The 9,735-nt window shown below is 37.5% G+C and overlaps 1 protein-coding gene across 2 annotated transcripts in view; it reads left to right on the top strand.

Annotated features, from left to right (window-relative positions):
• The window catches only part of RNGTT (RNA guanylyltransferase and 5'-phosphatase), a 433,116-nt gene that overhangs the window by 89,653 nt on the left and 333,728 nt on the right, over positions 1-9,735 (top strand). For both annotated transcript variants that reach the window (XM_006902058.1, XM_006902059.1), the window contains exons 7-8: positions 1,793-1,902; positions 3,446-3,547. In XM_006902058.1, the coding sequence (XP_006902120.1) occupies positions 1,793-1,902; positions 3,446-3,547 (212 nt within the window). The remainder of the gene's footprint in view (positions 1-1,792; positions 1,903-3,445; positions 3,548-9,735) is intronic.

Here is a 9,735-nt window from a genome sequence, read left to right as displayed (position 1 = left end):
AAAAAAAAAAAAAGAGGCATCACCAGAACAGAGCAAGGAAACACTGCATGGTTCAGAATTGGGAAGGGCATACGCCAGGGATGTGTTTTGTCTCCATACCTTTTCAACATGTAGGCATAGCAGATTATCTGGGAGGCTGGGCTCTATGTGGAGAAATGGGGCGTCAGGATTGGTGGAAGATCTATCAACAGTCTGCATTATGCAGATGACACAACCCTGCTTGCTGAAACTGAGAAGGACCTGAGTGCTTGCTGCAGGGGGTCAAGGAATGCAGCCTTCAGTATGGATTGAGGCTCAATGTCAAGAAGACAAAGATTCTCACCACTGCATCAGGATGGATGGTGAAGAGATTGAGATTGTTCACAGCTTTAGTTTGCTTTGCTCCACAGTCAACACTCTTGACAACAGTAGCTAGGAAATGAAAAGTCTTATTTTGATAAGAAAGTCTACGGTAGGGACCTTTCCAAAGTTCTGAAGAGCAATGGTGTCTCTGGAGACTAAGGTGCATCTGACACAGGCCATAGTCTTTGCAATCACTTGTTATGCGTCAGAGAGTTGGACAATGACTATGGAGGATAGAAGGAGAATTGATGCCTTTGAGCTGTGGTGCTGGAGAAGAGTGTTGAGGGTACCATGAACTGCTAAGAAAACAAACAGGTTCATCCTGGAGAGGCTTAAACTGGGCTGCTCCTTGGAGGCAAGAATTCTGGGGCTTAGTCTGACATACTTTGGACATGTTGTAAGGTGGGACCGGTCCTTGGAGGGACATCATGCTTGGGAGGGTTGAGGGACAGTGCAAGAGGGAAAGGCCCTCTATGAAGTGGATTGATTCAGTGCCTGGGATAATCAGAATGGGTGTGTCAGAGGCAATGTGATTGGCACAGGATAGAGCTGGGTTTAGGGCTGTTGTACATAGGATTGCTATGAGTCACAAGGAACTCTATGGCACGTAACAACAACAACAACAACATTAATGGAGTTGAATTGTTTTATAGATTTTACTTGAGACTAAGGGCAACCCTTCATCTCAGAGTAATTGTACCGTAAATCTACACTATTTTTTATTTTAAAAAATCTTCGCAAGTGTTTTTTGTTCCATTTATAAATTCCCTGTTAATCTTCTCTGTAACATTTCAAAAATATGCTGTCTATAACACACAAAACATTTTATATAGTTTGAAGTTAAAAAAATTTAGATTAAAAATTCAGTAATAAGTAGTATTTAGTTTTCATGTTGATACATTTATCACGGTGGCTTAGCCACTTTATGTACTGCTTTGGCTGTATTCCAGTTTCCAGAATAGTTTCACAGTTCAGTTTTCACTATTTAATCCTTTTTTAATTTGTTACACCAATTTTTTAATGCCTCTTCTACTCTCCAGGTGTGGATTATTGGTGGATTGTAGGCCTCAGTTCAAATTTTGTTTCTACTACATCAATAAATTGTATAAAGTCTTTATGTTACAGATGCGCATCTCTGAGAGAAATACAATCCCAGTCTTCCTTGGAGAGTTATTGAGTTGAGAGAATATATATAAATTGTAATATTCCCTCCATTATTAATATCCTTACAATTATTATATAAACACTTTATATATACATAAAAATAGACATTATATACATTAAAAATCACAAACTGAGGTACAATCCCAGGGAGATTTATAGAGCCCCTTCTAGCAAACTATTTCTGTTTCATAAAATGACTTGCTCAGATTTTTTACAATAATCTCCTTCTCTTTCTTGGCAATTATATTTATTGTAATAAAATATTTTTTCCCCTGTTTCTTTTAAGGGTGCCATTTTCTTGGAAGGCATAACTGTGAAAGGTGTAACGCAAGTAACAACTCAACCAAAGTTAGCAGAGGTTCAGCAGAAGTGCCATCAGTTCTGTGCCTGGGAAGGGTAAATATTTTCATTTTAATGTTTTAACAACTACTTGATCATTTGTACTCTAATATTTAAAACTAATACAAACACTCACATACCTTCTTTCCTGTTCAAAGTTTGTGTATTTTCAGACAGTGCTTAAAAAGATGTCAAAAATTGATCAAGTTTTTCTCTACAGAAGGAGTGCAATAATCAGATGGTTGAGTCAAAATTAGATGACTTACATACTTTCATAAAAGAATAAAAAATTATTGTTGTCAGTGTCTAACATTTGTATCATTGCTTTTACTGCTGAATCTTGTTTGGGCTGGTTTATCACTTCACAGATGGAGAAGAAGAGAAACGTGAATTTTGCTCATTTTCAGTTTGATGCCTGGGTAAATCAGCTTTAAAATAGTTTTTCCTCCACTGTGACTTTAAAGTATTTATTAGACATTACTTGGGATAGGACTCTGAGAGTAAGTTTACAGCTCTTACCTGTGGCTCACAGGATTGGTATGGGGTCATTTCTATTAGTCATTGTTGTCTGTGGCAGAATATTGTACTATAACTTGTATAAATGAAATAGGATATTGTTAGCAATTTATAATATAAATTCTTCAAATAAAGAACTTTGTGACTGGTACATACAGAGCAGAGAAATTAGCTAGAAATATTTAAAAAGTTGGAAATGATGAAGAAATAAGGTTATTGTGTTCAGCTGTTGTCAGTATTTCTTAATCTTGGACTTTATTTTTCCTTGTTTTGCCACTTCTGGGAATCATTTGAGGAGAAGTTTGCTAGCCTTCTGATGTCATACCAAGTTGGTAGTATCATAATGGAGAAATATGGGTTTAAGTTGAAATTTAAATTTTCCCCTCAAATAAAAGACTTCTATACATATCTGCTCTATTGTTTAGTTCATGGTTATTAATGTTTTAAAATTTACTTAGTCACCAAAAATTAAACCTGTTGGCTTGGAGTTAATTTCAAGTGAAAGTGACCCTTTTGGAGAAAGTAGAATTGCCTCAGTTTTCTGAAGCTGCAGATTTTTACAGAAGCAGGTTGCTTCATCTTCTGTCTATTAAGAGGCAGTGGATACAAACTACTATCTTTTCTGTTAGCAACTGAGTGCTTAAGCCATTGTTACACCAGGGCCCTTAATTATAGTAGTGTGTTATTGATATGCACTATCAAATTGGAACGAATTATAGCTGACCCTGCAGTGGGTTTTCAGAGGCCATAAAAATTGCACAGAAGGAGATTACCCATCTTTCTCCCATAGAGCAATAGGTGGGATTGAGTCATGTGCCTTTGGAATGGCACTACATCTACTAACCTCTAAGCCACTAGAGCTCCTTACTTATAGTGTAATAAGGAAAATTTAGAACTTTGTTAACATGCATCCTAAAATGCCAAGAAAATGATAACCTCTTAATAGTATTCTTATGAAAGCTATTATTTTAATTATATTAATCTTATGGTGGAAAGAATATGTGATCTTATGAGATTGATTTAGAACATTTATTGCTTTGAATGGATATCAGGCATAATTGTAATGAAATATTCCTCTTTTAAGGTCTGGATTCCCAGGAGCACAGCCTGTTTCCATGGACAAGCAGAATATTAAACTTTTAGAACAGAAGCCATATAAAGTAAGCTGGAAAGCAGATGGTACGCGGTAAGTTAGACTTCTAAAAGAAAGTTATATAAATAACCCTAATGCTTGAACAATATTGCTTGTTGTTATGGAAGGATCACACTGTTAAGAGTGTGAATTTCTGACTTGACTGGCAAAAAAAACCCCCAAAACCCAAACTCCCTCATTTTAAACAGTATGTAGTTTTTGTTAGGTGTAGTCTTTTTGGGCACATACTGTAGTTATCTCTTACTCTGCTATGTTTTTCAGAGTACTTTTAGTTCTACCTAATCTTTACCAAATCTTATGTTTACAAGCATTTACTTGATAATGTCATGGCTTTTGATGAAACACTGCTTGGTTTTATGCTCTCAGTTGTTGCTATGTTTAGGCCCATTGTTGGGACTGCTGTTTTAGTGCATCTCTTTGAACGTTTTCTTTTTCTTGACCTTTTTATTTTACCAAGCAGTATGTTCATTGCCAGGGAGTGGTCCCTAATAACTTGTTCAAGTGTGTGAGTCAAAGTTTTGCCATCCTCACTGCTAAGAAGAATTTTGACTATACTTCCTTCAAGACCAATTTATTCATTCTTCTGACATTGTGTGATGCATGCAGTATTCCTATGCAACATCATAATTCATATGCATTAGATCCTTCCAATGAAGGATGGCAATGCAACTTGCTAAGATTTTAACATTCTAAAGTGGCCTATGGTAAAGAGTTGTCCTGCCAACCCAAAGGCAGAAAGTTCAATCTATCAGCTATTCTGCAGGAAAGATGAGCAGTCTTTTCCCACATGGTTTATACCCTTTGAAAACCCACTGGAGGGTTATCTATGAGTTGGTTCTGACTCAGTGGTAATGAGGTCATATAGCTATAGTAGAGTGATAGGAATCAAAATTTTAACATTGTATATCAGCAATGGTATTCACTGTCATTATTTACTCTCATTACTCATTGCTGTTAAGTTCCAGTGCTGTGAATCTCACAGGAGGAGATTGACCCTATTTTGGAGCTGCTAGTGAATACAAACTGTCTTTGGATTAGCAGTGCAACTTGGTTGGGATTAAACTACAGTGGCATTATACACATAATTTTAAATTATACACTTAATTTTAAATTTAACTTATTAAAATTTGACCATAAGTTTCAGTAATACCTTCTGATCTAGGATAGTACAATAATAAAAGTCTTAGTAGCCTAGTGGGTAAGGAGTTGTGTTGCCAACTCAAAGGCATGCGATACGAATCCACCAGCTGCTCCAAGGGAGAAAGATGAGCAGTTCTTCCAGTGGAGTTTAGAGCCTGACCGCCCACAGGAAGAAATTCCTGTTTTACAACAGTGAGATGATAAGATGATAACACTCATGTTGTTTTATGTGCTGTCCAGTCACCTGCAACTCATAGCGACCCTATGTACAACAGCCCTAAACCCTGCTCTGTCCTGTGCCAGTCTCACTGTCTCCGGGACACCCATCCCTATTACTCCAGTCACTGAATCAATCCACCTCATAGAGGGTCTTCCTCTCCTGCGCTTTCCCTCCAACCTCCCAAGCATGGCGTAACTCCCCAAGGACTGGTTCCTCCTTGCAACATGTCCAAAGTATGTCAGACGAAGCCTCAGAATCCTTGCCTCCAAGGAGCAGCCTGGTTTAACCCTTTTCAGGTTAAACCTGTTCGTTTTTTTAGCTGTCCATGGTATATTCAATACTCTTCTCCAGCACCGCAGCTCAAAGGCATCAGTTCTCCTTCTATACTCCCTAGTCATTGTCCAGCTCTCTGATCCATAGCAAGTGATTGCAAAGACCATAGCCTTTATCAGACTATTTATCAGACACCTTAGTCTCCAGAGTGACACCCATTGCTCTTCAGTACTTTGGAGAGGCCCCTAACAGCAGACTTTCCCATAATGATATGTCTTTTCATTTCCTGGCTGCTGGTGCCAAGAGTGTTAACTGTGGAGCCAAGCAAACTAAAGCTGTGAACAATTTCAGTCTCTTCACCATCCATCCTGTTGCTGCCAATTGGCCCAGTGGTGAGAATCTTGTTTTATTGATATTGAGTTTCAATCCATTTTGGAGGCTACAGTCCTTCTGCTGCAGGCACTACAGGTCCTCTTCAGTTTCAGTCATCAGGGTTGTGTCATCTGTATAATGCAGATTGTTGATGAATTTTCCACCAATCCTGATGCCTCACTTCTCTTCATAGAGCCCAGCCTCCTGGAAAATCTGTTCTGCATATAGTTTGAAATGGTATGGAGACAGGACACAAACCTGGTGTACACCCTTCCCAGTTTTGTACCATGCACTGTTTCCTTGCTCTGTTATGATGACTATCTCCTGGTCCAAGTATAGCTTTCACATTAACAGGATCAAGTGTTCTGGATTTCCCATTCTTCTCAGAGTCAGCCACAGTTTGTTGTAATCCACACAGTCAAACGCCTTTGCATAATCAATGAAACACAGACCATTTTACTAAATGGATCAGTAATGTCTCATTTCTGTTCTAGGATTATCTAGAATCAACTATATGTCTTATTTGTTGTTGTTGTTATGTGCCCTTGAGCTGAGTACAATCCTGTCCTTCTGCCACCCTCATGGCTCAAATGCCCATCTCTGAGCCCATTGCTGCTATATGCCCTGTATTTATTCATATGCTGAGTATAATGCACATGTTGTATTAGGTTGTCCTATCTTTTCATTTTATTTATTCTAAGACAATTCTTTATCCTTTTTTTAATGACTTTGACAGCTTTGAATAATATTTGTCAGTTATTTTGTAGATTGTTTCTCAAATTGGGTTTGTTTATTTCTTCATTATTCTATACGTTTTTGGCAAAAACAGGCACAAACCAAAACCAAACCTACTACTATAGAGTTGACTCTGAATTTGGTGATTCTCCTTGGCTTGTGAGGCTGCACAGCTTTACAGGAATCTATTACCTTTTCCCCTTGTTGTGGTGCTTGAATTGGAACTGCTGACTTTTTTTTTAGCAGCCTGAGATTCCTGTACTACAAGCCATTTGCTGAAACTGACTAGGACCTGAAGTGCTTGCTGCAGAAGGTCAAGGACTGCAGCCTTCAATATGGTTTGAGGCTCAATATCAAGAAAACAAAGATTCTCACTTACTGGGCCAATTGGCCACATCAGGATGGATGGTAAAGAGATTGAGATTGTTTACATCTTTAGTTTGCCTGGCTCCACAGTCAATACTGTTGGCACCAGCAGCCAGGAAATTAAAAGACATATTGTGATGGGGAAAGTCTGCTGTTAGGGACCTTTCCAAAGTACTGAAGAGCAGTGGTGTCACTCTGGAGACTAAGGTACACCCGATACAGGATATGGTCTTTGCAATCTCTTACTATGTGTCAGAGAGCTGGACAATGACTATTGAGTATAGAAAGAGAATTGGTGCCTTAGAGCTGTGGTGCTGGAGAAGAGTATTGAATATACCATGGACTGCTAAAAAAATGAACAGGTTTAGTCTGGACAGGGTTAAACCAGGCTGCTCCTTGGAGGCAAGGATTCTGAGGCTTCATCTGACATACTTTGGACATGTTGCAAGGAGGGACCTGTCCTTGGAGAAGGACATCCTGCTTGGGAGGTTGGAGAGAAAGCGCAGGAGAGGAGGACCCTCTATGAGGTGAATTGATTCAGTGAGTGGGGTAATGGGGGTAGGTGTATTGGAGACAGTGAGATTGGAACAGGATAGAGAAGGTTTTAGGGCTGTTGTACTTAGGGTCACTATAAGTCGCAGGCAACTTGACATCACATAACAGCAACAAGCCACCAGGCACTTTGCAAAAAATGTAAGAGTTGTAATTATCTGTCCTTGGAACATTACATCAGGAGGCATATGATGCCAGATTGTTTTATTACTGGTGATGTTAATTAACTTTGACTAGGTTAGAAAGTTACTGTTTACCTTTTGTACTTAGTAAGAATTCGCCGTGGGGGATACTCTGAGACCATGTAAACATCTTATTTTTTATACCATGCACCAGTTATTTTGATATACATTTAACTATTCTTGCTTCAGATAGTTCTTACTGCACTGTTTGCTAAGTAGAATCCTGGAATTTTACTTGAAGTAAGAACTTTTTTCTACTCCATATTTTAATTATCTGCCCAGCCTTAGAATTAGAATCAGACATTTCTCCAAAGAATACGTACTTCTTTTTTTCATTATGTATTTTAAAAATTTTGATTTTAATGAAAATTTATAGAAAAGTTGAATTTTTCATTCATTCATTGTTGCACATTTTCCTCCCTCCCCCCGCCCTGCAGTTCACGTTTTAAAAATAATACTAGTTTGTATACATTGTGTTTCATAGTATTCTTCATTCATAGTGTGTTTTATACAATCATTCACATGCATTGTGTTTTCTAAAATCAGTTCCCTTTGGACCTTATCTATCATTACCCAATCTTATCAGGTTCTCACAGAATTCTTCCCATTTCCTTCACCCTCTCATTCCACCCACTGAACTGTGCACTGATTTCTTTTATTGGGAATGAAATTTAGAGACCAATTGCTGGATGTTGAGTGTGCTTACTGATCCTAGGGTGTTACCATTGCTTTTTTCTTTACTAATATTCTCAGTTTTAGTTACTGAGCTTTAACAATTACATTTAAAAGAGTTTTTTCTATACATTCTCTTTTTTGCTAACTACTTTTGGAATTTATTAAATACCTAATATTATTCTTCTGGCAATAACAAAAGCTGTATAGAGGGAGTATAGAGCAGATCAGATTATATAATTTAAAGTCTTTGTCGCTGCTCTTTAGTAGATCTGTGTTTGGGGTTTTTTTTGTTTGTTTATTTTGTTTTCTTTTTCTCTTTAAAGCTATCCTGAGGGATCCAGGTCACTTTTTTGGCACTCAGAGGGACACAATAAAGCAATGGTTTCTGTGTCCTTTGGTTTCATGAGAGAGAGAGGTACATATTATGACAGAGAATAATAATTAGACATCAACCAGAAGCTTTAGCGATCAATGCCTATGGGAGTAACAGTTGAGAAATTAAATGACATATCACATTGGGCAAATCTCTTGCAAAGGACCCCTTTAAAGTCTTAAAAAGCCAAAGGTAACACTTTGAGTACCAAGGTGTGTGCCTGACTCAAGCCTTTTTCAACTTGCTATTATATATACAAAACTGGTCCAAAATAAGGAAGACTTAAGAACTGTTTTATTAGGTGCCGTCATCATGCCTCATAGTGACCCTGCTTGTCAAATACAGATCAAAGCCTTGCCTAGACCATCCCATAATCTCTGCTATCCTTAATTCTCTTGTTGCAGTCTCTGTGTCAGCTCTTCTCTGTAGGGGTCTTCCTCTATTTTGCTGATCTTCTGCTTTTCCAAGGGTGATGTGTTTTACTGAGGACTGGCCCCTCCTGACAACATGACTAAAGTATATGAGAGAGAATTTCACCATCCTTGTTTCTATGGAACACACCCTTGATTGCACTTTATCCAGTACAGATTTTTTTTTTCCTTTTGACAGTCATTTAGATATTTGTATTCTTCACCAACACCACAATTCAAAGACATCACTTCTCTTGTGGTCTTTCCTACTCATTGTCCAACTTTCCCATGCATGTGAAGCAACTGAAAATGTCATAGCTTGGATCAGGTATACCTTAGTGTTTAAACTGACATCTGTATTCCTTAACATTTTATAGTGATCTATGACAGCAGATTTTCCCAGTGCAGCACACTTTTTTGATTTCTTAACTGCTGATATCATACATATTGATTGTGATTCAAGTAAAATGAAATAGTTGATAATTTCTTGTTGCCTATTTGTCAAGTTGTGATGATGTTTCTTAATGTTGAGATGTAGTACATGTTGAAGGCTGGAGTCTTTAATCTTCAGTTAGTGATTTATTTGAGTTGAGGTGTTTAAATCTGTCTTGGAAAAAATTGTCTTAATATGTTAATATTGAACTTGAAATAGAAGTTGTCAGACTGTAATGAGTTGTATATTAGTTGTAACCTCTGAAGAAATCCCTAATAAAAAAAGCCATTCAAAGAGATACACTCAGAAATCACTAATTAAAAAAAACACCTTAATTAAAGAGGTATACTCAGATCTTGTTTCTATTAAGTCGACACTGACTTTTTTTTTCTTTTTTTTTTTTTTATTAATTTAGTTTGTTTATTTTTCATTTCAATGAACATCTACAGAGATTTTGGAATTCCATTCATTCATTGTTGCACCCTTCTCC

This window comes from Elephantulus edwardii, unplaced genomic scaffold (genome assembly GCF_000299155.1).
Source record: "Elephantulus edwardii isolate Elephantulus edwardi_28Jun2011 unplaced genomic scaffold, EleEdw1.0 scaffold00363, whole genome shotgun sequence".
NCBI lineage: Eukaryota > Metazoa > Chordata > Mammalia > Macroscelidea > Macroscelididae > Elephantulus > Elephantulus edwardii.
The sequence above is the reverse complement of the archived record's forward strand: the minus strand, read 5'-3'. Positions and strand labels throughout refer to the sequence as shown.